We start from the raw sequence: 15,551 nt of genomic DNA on the forward strand, positions 1-15,551 counted from the left end.
AAAATCCAATTAAACAAAAAATATAAAATATTTGAAACATTTATTAAAGAAGGAAATAAAACAACAAACCAACTGAATATGATTTACAGATGAAAATATGTTTCAGTGGTAAAATAGAAGAGAAGGAAAAGGTGTGTTCTTTGGTGGCATGAGATTCCTGTAATTATAAACAGATGGATATCAAGATAACTCCAGCTCCAGCATTCCCTCCCAGTCACAAACTCATTCCCCTTATTTATTAAGATGTTTTGACATGGATTTGGTAAAGACTCATTTTGCGGTGTTCCTCTTTGGAACGTAAAACTGATTTGATATGAGTGCCTCCTGTGATTGGCTAATAACTCAAAACTACTAACTCTATATCTATGAAGCCTATAGCTATCCTGACTGGTTAGTTGAATTTTGTTATTTGCATTTAATATTGTTCAATCACTGTTGTCTGTGACCCTTTTATAACAATATGCATCCCAATTTCTGAAAACAGCTGTTTTACACATAAACCATAATAAACGGATGGTAAGGCTTGCAAGTGACTTATAAGATAAAATGCAGTCATATTGTTATACTCCATGTGGCTTGTATTTGTAAAACGTTACAAGTGATTTAATGCATGTTGTTTTGTATTTATAAACAGACATAAAAATGGGAAAACATCTAATCCGAGCTGCTTTAATCAAATGCAAGCCGGTAATCATGTCTGTGAGGTTAGATGGTGATATCATTGCTATGTTATAAAAAAAAAGGTGGGGTTGGTAGACTATAGACTAGAGTGGTTATCATTTGCAATGTTACTACCGTCACAGGACAGGCTCCTGAATGGACTTTCATAGGCAATGGGATTTTCTCTGCTTTCCTTGGCTTTGAGCTGTGAAAGAAAAGTAACAGCATGTTTGTTTTACTGCTCCTCACTTTTTCCTCTTTTCTCCTCAGTGCAAATCGATCTGTCATCCTTGCCGGCTGCTGGAGAGAACATTGCGAATGTCTGAGAGTCCATCTTTCACTTTTTGGCAAACTTTCTGAAGGCCTGTGGTGCAGTGTGCTGGATATATTGTCTCTTTATCCTGAAAAGCCCTGGAGACATTATGGTGGTCTACAGAAAAAGGATTCAATTGCTATGGCCAATTAAAGATTAATATTTTAAATATTGTCTCCTACTAAGATCAACTTAAAATACATCACCCCAGTCAGCTTGAATATCCTGAGAGCTCTGCATAGGATTCATCTGGCTTCGCATGTAAGGGTTTTATGAGCATAAACGTTCAACTGTCATAATTTTCTTTTCACTATACAGTTACTTTTTCCTACTCCCACATTGATCCCACATAAAGTAGTTGTTTGTTTATAAACATAGTGGTTGCTATGATCCACCTTGGCAATCAATGTGACATCAAAAGATTTGGCTATCATTAATTTGTAATTTGAGCCTAGTTTAAACCATAAAATTAAAGATTTACAGAGCAGCCAACCCCCAAAAGGCAGAAGGATGACACTCTGCTTCAACTCATTTGACAAGCCTTAACAAAGACACAAATTAAGCAACCAATTCAAGCCTAGCTGAGTCTTGAGAGACGAACAATAAACCAGAATCAGTTTCTCTATGGTAAAGCTGACTGCTTTCTCCCTCCTGAGTGATTATGGAGTGTGAACATGCTTTATAACTTGGCATGAGACATTTAAAAAAATGAATCTCTTAGCCTAAATAAACACGAGTTTAAGAAAGGGAATGACTATTTCCTTTTCTCTTTCTATCTCTCTCTCTTTATGTTTCCTTATGCCAACATGAAAGTTCAAGTTATCTGTAAATGTTAGTCATTGGCTTTGCAACACATGCAGACAAGCACTCACAGGTTGCCATAAAATGTGGAAATGCGTTATACAGTCTTTTGAATTCCCCAGGAGCTGTCAGGACAACATTATTTTAAATGTATTATTATACAATTATATTAAAGTGGGATACGTTTTGAGTAAATGAAATGGCATTCAGTTTAACAGAATATAGAAGCTACTTTGGAACTCATGCAACACAGGTTTAATTAGTCCTGATGTGATTTGCTGAGTAACTTAATTAAGAATTCTTATTTTTCACACATGGGTATGGACCTCCACAAATTGAAGACAAAGATCTCCCATTATGCATCATCACATTCTTGCATTTAGCCATCTATTGTCCTTTAAATCAGGAAAGTTGCTGTGTTCAGGTGCTGCAGTTAGTATAAGATTAGACCTTTCGTGTACCCGTATGTGCATTTTACTGATAATGATCTCTATTGTGGCTGAGGAAACCACTTTGCATAGGGTTCAATGGGCACTCAATACAGCTACCACAGTTTTGCTTTGTTAGTTTAAATGTTATGTTAAGAGGCCTAGCTGTTGGGTCACTTTTCCACTCACAGCCATTCAATTAGCATTCGTGCAGGCATCTCTCAGTGTGATATTAGCTTGATCAAGCCCTTTTCCCTTTATACCAGAGGCTATACAAACAGAAAAGGCATTCATTTATTCAGCTTAAGAGACTCCCTAAACTCCAAGAAACCAAGAAATTCTCTGGGAAGGTGTTGGCTGAAAAATGCTTTAGTTGAAGGCTGTTGAGGGCTTCATGTTGTTCCTTCCGATAAACCAGCACTCCTAGTCAGCATTTTTAGTCCCATATCTTTCAAATATACTGACCTTCATGTAGACCATGTCTTGTTGTTTAGTTTAGCACAGATGAAGTACAATCTCAGCTGACATATGTTTAGCCAAATTCATAGAAACATAGTCTTTCATACCATAAGACATTATGCATAAGTGTGTTTTTGTGGAAATGTGTGTTATATAAATGGTGTCTAAAATCCCATGGTTGTTCTCTACAGTAGGTTAACGGCACCATGTTCAAATACATGGAGCATGGTGCACATGATCCTATTTCTCATTTTAGCAAACTAGTATGAACAGATATCTATTATCTTTATTAATCGTCCTTTAATTTCCTTGAAGCCTACTAAAATAGTCACTGAGTCAGCATATTTGATCAAATATATTAGATCAAACTTAGAAAATCAAGTGTCATCATTTGAACTTAATTTGATTGCAGTAATTGTTATAATGATGCTGGCTACTGGCAAGTTATGACAAAACAGTTTGTTTTGTATAATATCTGTATCAGGCTTTTATGGCCCATAGTATGATAGTGAGAATATGGAGCTCACACTCCAGGAGGGAAAAAAAATCAGTTTTATTCAGAAGACCAAACTTAATATGTCTACTTACATAAAATGCATATAAATATCAGTTGTTACTCTATATCTCTCAGTAATATATCTTGGTAAGATTATTTAAATACTTAGTTTATGATTAATGTTCTGTAGTTTTAATTGTTTAATAGTTCAGAACATATTGCATTTCAATAAAGTGACTAAATTGCTTTGGTCCAGTATCTTAAATGTTGAAATATTCTTAATCTTGATAATCCTGAATAATCGTGAAATATTATCTACTAAACTCTACAAGTTATTTTTGCATTTACTTTATAAAAAAACATGAACTATTTCACAAAAACACACCTGCCACAACCTTAAAGGTGTATACATTTTTAAAAGAAAAAAAGTATGAAGAGAGGTATGTAGAGGCTTATCAAATATGATATAGTAGGCTATGTTTTATAGGGTTAAAACTGTGTTATGTATAAAACTGTATATGTAGCTATATTAATTGTAAAAAAAAAAAATAATAATAACCTTGCCAGAACTGTCACCCTATTTGTGACGATTTAATCGTATTTTAAAATTAAACTGAGAACGGAAAGATAACCTTGACTGACTGTTTAATGTACACACCATTTTAATGGCATCTATCCTGATCAGCCCCCTAAGCTTAATTTTCTACACAGAGGAACACAAAAGTTGTTTGCGTGCATTCTGCATTGTCACATTTTTCTACAAACTAAGTGCAAGTTAAAACGGTGCTATAGAGCACATTATAATGGCCGTATTGCTTTAAAATGTCTTGACAACGGTAGTTGGTGATAATGAATTCTGAGCTATCGTCAGACTTGATTATCTCAGTCACCAATGTGATTAGCAAAACAACTGCGCAGAGGAGAGTTAACACGCGCCGGGCGATTTCACACCTCATTTTAACTTAATTTGGCTCGTTGATATACAAATGAGACCTTGAACACAGAGCAAATAAAGTCGTATGAAATTATATAACGTTACAACTTTAAACGCTCACTATGTGAACAGAAATGACATATATGCCGGTTTATCAAGAAAATCAGTAGCCTATTACAGCTAACGTAGGTTATTCCGCACATACTGAGCATGGAATTAAAAATGCACGACAAACCACAGAGTTCCGTGGTAATGCGTGCATGTTTCCCTCAGGTAATGTCGGCTTTTCAGAATATTGTAAATGTCATTATCACGAGCCTTCAGCGAGTAACCCCTCATGCATTTCAATGCCTCGAATAATGTTATCGGAATTAAGTTATTAAGGACCCGCTTCCACAAAAGGCGAGTGAGAGAGACGCACGCGGGCGGGGATACTGGCTCATTCATTGGGTCATTGAATACTTTGATTGACACATGAGAAGCAAAAGGTGCAGAAAGTTTCCTATTGGTCGCCGAGGCGGTCTCAGTCTCCCCTGGTCTCGAGCGCAGCGCATTTCAAGCAACTCAGCCGTGTGAGTCAACAACAGCTACGGGACTTCAGAGCTGGAGTTTCCACACCTTCAATAGTTTCACTTCAGAGGTATTTGGCTCTCCCTCCTTATTTTCTAGATAAAGAGGACTGCATTTCACTCAAGGCTCACTGCTTTGGGGGCTGCATTGCCTGGGGATCCTGACCAGGTGTTCACAATGAAGTCCTTCGCATCTTTGTTCCTTTGGAGGATCAACATTTTAATAATGCCAATGGTCTCACTGGGCCAAACATCTGAGTATGTGTATGATAATTGGAGGGCAGAGTTGTACAGTCCCAGCCGTATCTATGACAAGCCTCCGCAGTGTGTGGACATCCCTGATGACCTGAAGCTCTGTCACGGTGTGGGCTACAACAAGATGCTGCTGCCCAACTTACTGGAGCACGACACTATGACTGAGGTCAAGCAGCAGTCTGGGAGCTGGGTGCCCTTGGTGCACAAGAACTGCCACCCGGGCACTCGGGTGTTCCTGTGCTCCCTTTTTGCCCCTCTATGTATGGAGAGGCCCATCTACCCATGCCGCTGGCTCTGTGAAAATGTCCGTGATGGCTGCACACCCATCATGGAAGCATTTGGGTTTCCCTGGCCTGAGATGTTCACCTGCGAGAAGTTTCAACAAGATGATGTGTGCATCAGTGGACCCAATGTCACAGAGGACTCCAAGCCCACTGGTAAGTCCAAATGGCTTAACATGAAAAGTTTAAGTTTGGCCTTATTCATTTTTTTATCAGGTGTGATTTCACTAAAACATGAAGATATATGTGTGGCTCAAATAAAAAATATGTAAAAAAAAAAAAAAAAAAAAAAATATATAATATATATATATATATATATATATATATATATATATATATATATGCCTAGATTTTTGTCTAACCCTAATTTTGACATGCAAAGAAAATTTGGGTAAAAAAATTAATTGTTTTGCAAATACTGATTTATTTTCTATATGTATATTTCAGTGATGGCACTTTTTATCCTGATAAAAAATGTAAGGTTATACTGACTGCTTCCATGTATACTGTATACATTTAGTATTATTTTACTTATGTTACAGCCTTTCACCTTTTGCTGTGTGTGAGAAGTAACACCTGAACTTTTTAAAGGCAGTTGCAATGTTATTTCAGGGACCGGTGTCCATTTGGGGGTTTTCATCTAGACGTATCACACCTTTTGTTGCCTCTCAGGCTCTTAAATGCCTCTTGGTTTTATCAGATTTTAAGTGATTCAGTTTTGAGAACATTTTTATAGGTAACGTGTTCCTTACAATAACATCTGTAGAGGATGCAGGGGATGTGGCTTCTAAAGCATGATAGATGAAGAGCTGAGTTTTTGCTTGTTTAACAGCTGGTAGCAATTGATTTCAGCGTGTTAGTTGAGTTCCAGGACAACGCTGGGATGTGTTCCAACAACAGACCATTACATATCTATTTATGTGGTGTTATTTCGCAACTGTGGCACCTAATTTTTGGAATAGATACTTTTCTTTAGTGTAGTTTCTCTTTGTAAAAAAGACACTGTAGACAGGCAACAAAAAATGACTTAAAATGAATGTCTACTGTATTTGAGTAGCCCCACTATTTCTGTAAATGTAATGCTTTTTTAATATGACACAAGCAAAAACTTTGCCAGGCTTCCCTGCTGTGCCTGTTAACGCATTTTTTTCATAAGGTAATGCAGGAGAATAATACTTTAGCTCAGACAAAGGGAGAGATTTGAACAGATGCTTTTATTTACTGGTGGCACCAAAGCAGAAAATGTTAATTTTCTACGGTTAGAAAATAAATGTACATTTATAAATAAATACATTTGCCCAGTTTTAGAGACTCCAATTAAAAACCTCCCCTGTAATTTAAAGAAAATTAGGTAGATTAGTAGGTAACTTAGAGTATATCGTCTTGTAGTCACGTGGACTATTTTACAAGGTACTGTAAGTCAGGGCATCTGGCACCAGTTCCCTATGGAAATGCTCAAACCCTAGCTGTATGTCCCAGACAAGGGAAAGTACAACTAGTTTATGTAGATGGCTCATAAATTACAAGGGAATTTCCATTTCAAAAGTTACAACGTGGTGTTTTAGAATGAACCGACTGTGAGCCAGAACGATGTACCACACTAAAAGAAGATACTTTTGTGACTTCAGCCATCTGCCTTAGCCTGCTGTTAGTGACGCACGGTCCTGAGTGAGAGATCACTAGCATGGTGGCTTGGAAGTTGGAATACCAGAGAGAGAAGTAAAAGTAATAAGCACCCCATAGAGATCCCGTCAGCTGTTATCACATGCTATCAGCATCATGGTCGAATGAACCCAAAGCCACAGATACATTAGACCCTCCCTCACATATCGACCCACTGTAAGCTTCAAGCAGTGCTGGGTTAAAGAGAAGAAAGGATTTCCTCTCTTCCTACTCTCTACAAGGGGTTAAGCCCTAACCATTTGTCCGCTGTTTTTTGTGATTCCATGGCAATAATGCCTGTGGAGAAAGTAACACTCAACAAGAGCCTCTGAATTTTGAACTCTGTTTTATCTTCTGCAGGGCAGTTTAAGTTTACTGCTTCTACTGCTTTTTATCATCCTTAAATGCTTTAAAATAATAGTTTTTGCACAGTGGTTTGATCCACTGGTAGCTTGCAAGTGGGTGATAATTTACATTACGCAGAAAAGTTGTGACATAAAAATGTTTATCCTTTGGAATTCCTTGCCAGCAGCTGTCTTTACAAGCTCTTTTCACCCGAGTGCAATTTCCACAGTAATCTGTTAAATAGATGCAAATGACAAAACAACTAGTCACCAAAAATTAAATCAAAGTCTTGTCAAATAGCGTAAATAAAGACCGATGGGGAGTTTGATCCTGTTGAAAAACAGATTATAATGATGATTTGCTTGAATTTCAATCTTAAAAGGTACTAAGAGAATTTACATTCAAGGCTTAATTTCTCTGTTTCCATGACTATGGGGAGGTATCTGGAGAACAGTAGTTGTCCTAATTACAGTCAGCCCGTTATTGGGGTGTTGTCTTGTGCCTCCTTTTTCTAACCTGCATAACTTGTAACAATAGATAATATACAAATGCAAATAACACAGATCATATTGGTTTACTTCAAACTGCCATGTGACGGGCAAAGAACGAAACAAGCAAGCATTTATCTAAAAATGTTTGTTTCTAATCTTTTAGTGCTATGAGAAGAGCAGCGCAAAACAAAAAAGTATACTAACAATTCAAAGTACAGGATGTATTACAGGCCCTTTAAAAAAACAGAAGAAAGCCAGGAGAAATTCCCATAGCTTGCCTGACAGGTAGATAATTAGAGAAAGTTGAACAAGTTTGAATTCTCTTCTTTTTAAAAGAAAACTTCACTGTGTTTGGATCCCCTCTGTTAAAAGCCAAATGCAGACTTTCCGAAGAGTCACACACACACACAAAAAAATACAATTTGGGACTAAACATCAAAGTAGACAAAAGAAAAAAAACATTTGGTCACAATTACTCTAGATTTTGATACCAATGGTGAATTTCTCTGACATTTCACTGACAGCATTTCCTCTGTTTTAGGATACTCCCCAGTTTGTCCTCCTTGTGACAATGAAATGAAAACGGATGTGATACTGGAGCACATGTGCGCCAGTGAATTTGGTAAGAACATAAGTACACACATCATACATGCCTACACACAGAAAAAACACACATCCATGCTGTTTTGCGCTCACACACTTGAACGTGTCAGGACTGCAGCCCATCTTCCTCTCTCATCTTCTGTATTCTGGAAATGGAGTAGGCATTTTAGTATGAAAGAACAGCCAAAACCACACAGTCTTGAACCAAAAGTATTCACCTATTCCTTCAGCTTTCCTAGCAGCCTCATACAGATGCCTGTAGTTTAATGTTCTTGCTCATCTTAAATTTGGTTCTCAGGGTCTTGTGTTAGAATAATGAGGGAAAACTTTATTCTGTCAGGAGAGGAAACCATAGCAATTATTTTTTTAGAATGACTTGCTTACTGGTATATTAAATCTTTCAGTTTAGTTTAGTTTAAAGATGGGGTCCACCTTTCATCAGTGTTAAGTCATCACGTTGAGTCATAGCTTCCTTAGCCATAAATGTCAAGTGCCAGAATTATATTTTATTTCATGGCCATTAACACTGCTTTTGGGACAGATTCAAGCAGCACTGGATCACAGTTTTGTTATTTTGCACATATTTGAGTTTCTTGACTGCCAAATCCGCTTTTAATGGAACAATGCAATGGGTTTAAACACTTAAAACAGCAGCAGCTGAATGGTTTGGATTACCCTTTGAAAGGCTCTAATGAATTGAGGTAATTCACAGAGGCTGTACTATTTATTTGGCTGTTACTAACAGCTGTAAATTGGGATGTTTGCTCTCCTGTCTGGATGTGACAACAGCCCAGGGGTTGATCTCTGGGCAGAGACTATCAAAGTCTGAATTTACTCTTTGACCACTGGAGTATAATGGATATATATTATATGAATATAATATATTTCTAAGGCCGGTAAGATAAAAAAAAAAAAAAAAAAAAATGTAATTCTTTTATTCAACAAGGATGCATTAGTAAATGCTGTTCTTTAAAAAAAAAAAAAAAAAAAAAAAACATTTTAAAATGTATTAAAATTAAAAATGGTCATTTAAAATTGTTATAATATCTCACAATATTACTTTTGTTACTGCGTTACTGCTCAAATAAATGCTTGCCTTAGTGAGCATAAGAGACTTCTTTTAAAAACATTAAAAATATCTTAGCATCCCAACTTTTGAATGATGTATTGATTGAATGACATTGATACATTGGTGGCCTTTTTTCCATTCTGTTAGAAAAGATGGGTTTAATTTCTTGTTTTTAGATTTTCAGTGTGACTAAACATTTATTTTTGAGGATGATTAACAACAATGACTGTTAAATGAGCATATAACTGAAGCCATTAAGGCCAATCACAGCAGGAGTTACCTCAACAAAAGGAGAGCATTGCGAGAGTGACTTCCTGCTTTCCTCTGAAGAGGAAAACAAAAGCTGGTTTTGGTTAGCCTTTGACAAAACCATAAAGTTTTATTCAGTGTTTGAAATGGGTTAGCTATCTCTGGAAAGCTGCCGTCTTTCTCTGGTCAGCTTTATGTAAACCGACCCCACTGACACTCTCTCTGTGACCTCAGTACTACGTTTGTTATCCAGGATATTGCCAAAGACAGACAGTGAGGGAAGGCAGGGTATGCTGTGAAATCTTGCTGTAAGTGAGGAAGTAAATGTATGGGTTAGTCTCTAAATCAAGCTTGTATACATATTGTTTTCTCATTAGACATTTTGAACAGCTCTGGATACTCACAAAGATTTGTGAATACCAGATATTTAAAGAATATGGAAACAAAAGACAAAGTATAGGTACAGTTTATTCCCATTCTGTCTCTCCTTTCTGACAAAACAGTACTGCATTAGCACACTTTAGTTGGCTGTCTATCCTGTGGTCAGTGATGCATGCTCAGCTTTCCTGTAGTAAAACTGTATGGTGTAGCACCATTTTAACTGGAGCTCACCCCAAGCCACAGGTGCCACGTTTGTGAATTGTTTCAGCCCAAACTCTCCCTACTGAGTTTATGGCATCGTTACTTCTGGCTCCGAACATGTCTCCAAAATGACAGAGGAAGCTAGGTCAAAGATCAGGGACGAAGGTTAAAAGTTTTTTAAAGCAATGTTTATCACAGATGAAATGTGAATACTTAACTGTTTTTTTTTTTTTTTTCAAACTGATTCAATTCATTTTGGAAAGAACACTGATTGTGACCACACAATTTCTGAGATATGCTCTCTGTTTATATCTTATTTATCAAATATTTACCAAAGCTTTCAAGCATGAAATACTTATTTGGACCATCTGCGATTGAAACATTATCTGCTCGGGTTTGTGTTTAGAATCTGATCTACCGACTGTGCTTGGAAATGGTGGCTGCTTCGTGTTTTTGTAGTACGTAGTATGAATGCAGCAACTATGTGTGGTCTTTGCACACAATATTTCCTTACTATCCTCACATGGTTCAGTAAATGCTTTCACTGATGTGGATCTGTGTAGAGTGGTATTATTTTAGCTTTCACATTGTTATTGTTCGGAAAGTGTGGTGTTACACGTATTAGCTGTAAAGCCACATCTGAAGGTATTTAACTGTAGCCATGTTCCTGCATTTGTAAGGATTACATTCACAAACACAAGGTGCAAAAGGAGTTCAGAGTGGAGTTAAAGCAGGATTTGAACTAAGATAAAGTGGATGTGGGAGGTAGGCAAGACTCTTTCTAGCCTGACTTGATAATTCTTTAACCTTCAGACCATTTTTTATTTATTTTATCAAACAATAAGCTCCTTTATAGATTTCAGATCAAGCTGTAATCCCTTCCATGTGCACTAATAATACTGGGAAGACAGGCTTATTTCTGCAAGTTAGAAGTAGGGAGGTGTGAGATATGAGGTTATGGGTTGCAGACTAAAACACATTTCATCATGTAACTCTTTGAATTACAGTATAACAGTGTGAAGAGCTGCTCCAATGACTTAAAAGGGGTCCTCATGGGGGACTTTAACTTTCCTTGGCAATGATCAAGCATTATATTTTCATGCTCCAGGCTGCAGAGGATATTTATAAGTCAAGGTTTAAGAGGATATGATGAGGATTTAGTTTCACTGTGGTCTGCTCACTGACAGCCAATGGAGACTGATCAGATTGTTAAAGCATAATTAGCAGTAAATCTCAATACCGATGTCTGCTCACTTCCTCGGGTCTTCAGGATCGGCCTGCTAATTGGACCAAATTCTTCTGAAGTTCACTGGTGGGTCACTGTTGTTAGACCGTTGAAGTTGATAAGATGTTACACTCTTCGTATTTCTCCATCATTAACCCAAAAGGAGAAAAAAATAAATAAAAAAATTCACCTGCGAGGCTGTGTGAGGAAGTAACAGCCATTAAAGTTATATTATGGCAGGACCACTGTGGAGTTGACTTGTGCGAAGGTTAAGAAAATGAAAAGATTAACAGGTTAAAGAGAGTTTTACTGACAGATCAGACAGATTAAGACAAAGAATTTGGAGTTAGATTAAAACAGGGGTTAAGTGGTCAAAAGAGCAGCCATGACAGAATTTCCTCATGTAAAATTCTGTCTTATACTGATAAGGTACATAATTTAATGAAATCTTTGCAGAGGTTTTTACCAACTGTTTTCACTTATCAGTACCATATCAGTTATTAGACTTTTTAAATGTTTTATTTAATTGTATAGGTTGATATTAGACATTTTTTTATCGTATCAGTCACTATTAGATATTTAATCGTCATGCTCATTTCCCCTATTTTTAGATCTAGATTACCTTTGCAGGCAAATAATGCTCACTTAAAATGAATCTTCAAAAATAAAACTAATCTCAAAATGAATATATTTTTTCATATTGCACTTTGTTGTGATGCCTAAATTCACTTCTAGCATTTAAAATTATTTATTTATGTTTTTAGTCTTTTATGTTTAATTGATTTATATTTACATTACATTTATGTTAACATGTTTTAATTAATGTTTTGCCACAATTAAATTTTTTATAAATCGAGGAATCACAATTTTGAATAGAAATATTACCAAACTTTAGAATTTGATACTTTGACAATATGCCAATGTTAACAGTCAAGAGAAAAGAATGATCCAACCGCATGTCGTCGTACGTGATTAACCGCTCAGGTGTGATGCGCTTGTGAGAAGGACCATAAGTACCATAAGTTTAATTTGAGCGCTGCATTTTTATAATGCCGTTTCATTCATGATACACTGCAAGAGATGCTAGCGCAACAGTCAAACGCATTTATGTTCACATAGAAAAAAACATGGAAAACCAGCGCAATCCAATAAAAACCTGTAAAGAACTACTACTGTATGTCTGAAATTTTATGTTTGCATCATGGTGACAGGCTGTTCATTTATAGTTAATAATAGTCTACTGGTGGTTTACCTTCAGTCATTTTGAGACTTTTTAAAAGCATTTTCCTTGTATTGTTTCTGAACTTATAATATGCATAAGACAAGTCTGTACAAGATGTAGTTGTAGTTCATGCATCTTTTTTGTGAAGATATTTAACAAGTGATTTGTTTAACATTTACATCATGTTGACAGCTTCATGTGTGGTGCACTTGAAATAGAAATTTCTTCAACTAGAGAGTTAATAAAGAAGTTATTTGAAACGTGTTGTAGTAAAATTTTCAACATGACTAGTTAAAAAAAATTTAAAATCAAGAATCGTTCAAACATTCTGAAAAAAAAATTAGGTTTTTTTTCCTTCTCCATCACCCCCCACCCCCCCCCCCCCCGTTGGAGTAATAGTTGAATGAGGACCATTTCACCTACGGCCAATATATCCATTTAGAAAAAAATTTTGACCTTTGACTAATTGCCCCAAGCTTAAAAGAGAGGTATTCAAAGGAACAAAACCTAGTATTAAGTTACGTTTAGAGGGGCAGAGGGCAGTGAAGCTGCAATTTGGGACATTCTTGCCCCCTGGGAAAAGAATACGGCTTTAAGAGCGGTTTTGGTTTGCAAGGATATTGATGTTTTTTTCTTGAACTTGACGGAGTTCATGACAGAGAGACCAGTATCATTATGGTTTGAGACCATTGGCAGAGAAGACAGGATGGATATTGATTACACATTCTCCTCATTTTTTTTTCCATTCCTTCATCTCTCTTTATGCCCCCTGCATTACTTAGCAGTCTAATCTCTCTTTTATGGCCTTGGACGTTTGGAAACTACCAGCTATACCCCTTGCAACCCAAACTCTTCTTGGCCTCTCTGAACCCAGCACATGGCCTGAGAAATTAGATGACTTTGTGTAGATGAGAGAGAGCTGCACAGTCCAGGAATAAGATGCAAGATTGAATGAAGCTTTGCAATATCATAGAACACAACAGATGCAGTAGGTGGGAGAAGTGTTTAAAAACAGTGTGGGGGCTTTTCGAGGCAGCTCAAAATCTACATGTCATTATGGAAATAAACATAAGGGCCTAATTTGAAGAAATACCCGAAAACTATTATTTACTGGCAAGATGATGTAATCTTCAGTCTCCTCTCCACCCACTGGAGAAGATTCAGAAAGCTGATCGCAATTCTCTCTGTTTCCTTTATCCATATTCTCAACCTTATCCATATCTCTGTTTTTTTTCAGCCATAAAGACCAAGATCAAAGAGGTCAAACAGGAAAACAAGGATCGCAAGGTGATCCTGCAGAAGAGGAAAAAACCCCTAAAGCTGGGAACTTTGAAGAAGAATGACCTGAAGAAACTCACTCTGTACCTGAAGAACGGAGCCGACTGCCCCTGCACACAGCTAGAAAATCTCAGAAACACATACCTTATTATGGGACGCAAGGTGGACAAACAGTACATTCTCACCGGCATTCACAAGTGGGACAAATCCAGCAAGGAGTTCAAAAAGACCATGAAAAAACTCAAAAGCCACAAGTGCCCTGCTTTTGAGAATGCCTTCAAATAAACATTCTCAGAGCTCCCACTTACTTTATGAACTTCCACATCCAGGCAACCCAAAATATTGTTTTATTTTTCATTGTTCATGTACTATATATATATATATATATTATATATATATATATATATATATATATATATATATATATATATATATATATATATATATATTATATATATCTATATATATATATATATATTTCTCATGTATAGATCAGACACTTGAGGTGCTTTGTCTTGGATCTGTGCTGTTTAAGACTGAAAAGATAATGAAAGATACAGTAGACAAACTCTCCACCACAACCAACGGATCACTTTTGTATATATCCAAACTGGTGATAATATGTTGGAAAATTATCATAATTCACCTACAATTGATTGTTTACTTTTCTTTAAAAAAATTTTTAAGAAAAATACTACAACAGATTTCCAACGCATAATTCTCTGCCAGACATCTTCACAATTTATTGTTACAATTTTATACACATTGTGAAAGTACCATATAAGCCATTTCTCCAATTTGGAGTCACAGTTACATCACTTGCAGCTGCATGAACATGGTGGAGGGAAATGGGTAAAATCCATGGAATAAGACAAAAAAATGTATTGTTGTGCCTTTGGATGTCAGAATCGTAATGCAAATCATTTTTATAGAATACTGTCATCAAAGATGCGATTTGAAGCTAAACTATAGTTGAAACCTGCTATGATTACCCTACCCCACCAGATAGGCTCCGCCCACAAAAAACGTTAACACTGTTTGCAAACACAGAAATTGGTCTATTGAGTCTATTACAAGTTGCTAGAGTTACTCCAAGTTCAATAGACAACATTATTTTACAGTGTGCATCGGTCACAGTCCTTTCTGTGACCTGTACCAATCAGTCATTAAACTTGTTTAGCAGTTCTCTGGTGAAAAATAAGAGGTCTGCTTTGCTTAATTACTGGCAAGATATATATGCATAACATTTATTGCACTGCTAAAGCCATGTATATGACAAATTATGGATTCTGTTTGATGGTAGAATATCATATACATAAGCCTATACTTATCTGCTGTAGAACAAACTGTTTTCTGACTAGTAAAATTATTATAAAAGAACAGTACTCAATAGCATATAACATCAAAAATACTGATAAAAATATTCATTGCTACAGGACATTTTTCCATTTAATCCCACAACTGGCTACTGTTATTAGTGTATAATGCTGTTTGCGTTGCAGGTGAAAGGTTTTATTAACTGCAAAACTCTTGACATTTTAGTCCACAGCTTTGTCTAAAATGCATGTCACCAATCATTTAAGAATGCATAATGTGCATTGCATAAACTGTCTCTTCATTTTTTCCTTA

General features: G+C 36.4%; 1 protein-coding gene across 1 annotated transcript; it reads left to right on the forward strand.

Moving 5' to 3' along the window:
- Nucleotides 1-4,557: 4,557 nt before the first annotated feature.
- LOC109090113 (secreted frizzled-related protein 1-like) lies at nucleotides 4,558-14,967 on the forward strand. Its single transcript, XM_042755241.1, has 3 exons — nucleotides 4,558-5,352; nucleotides 8,236-8,316; nucleotides 13,882-14,967. The coding sequence occupies exons 1-3, from the start codon at nucleotides 4,839-4,841 to the stop codon at nucleotides 14,205-14,207; spliced, it is 921 nt and encodes a 306-aa protein (XP_042611175.1). The 5' UTR covers nucleotides 4,558-4,838; the 3' UTR covers nucleotides 14,208-14,967.
- The last annotated feature ends 584 nt before the right edge of the window (nucleotides 14,968-15,551 follow it).

Source organism: Cyprinus carpio, chromosome A5 (genome assembly GCF_018340385.1).
Source record: "Cyprinus carpio isolate SPL01 chromosome A5, ASM1834038v1, whole genome shotgun sequence".
Classification (NCBI taxonomy): domain Eukaryota; kingdom Metazoa; phylum Chordata; class Actinopteri; order Cypriniformes; family Cyprinidae; genus Cyprinus; species Cyprinus carpio.

What these genes read in the sequence shown, in the direction of transcription:
- LOC109090113 (XM_042755241.1), top strand. Translation starts at nt 4,839, where the DNA reads ATGAAGTCCTTCGCATCTTTGTTCCTTTGGAGGATCAACATTTTAATA. An exon ending in AGAGGACTCCAAGCCCACTG is followed by an intron (nt 5,353 to 8,235) that starts GTAAGTCCAAAT and finishes CCTCTGTTTTAG; the next exon opens with GATACTCCCCAGTTTGTCCT. An exon ending in CATGTGCGCCAGTGAATTTG is followed by an intron (nt 8,317 to 13,881) that starts GTAAGAACATAA and finishes GTTTTTTTTCAG; the next exon opens with CCATAAAGACCAAGATCAAA.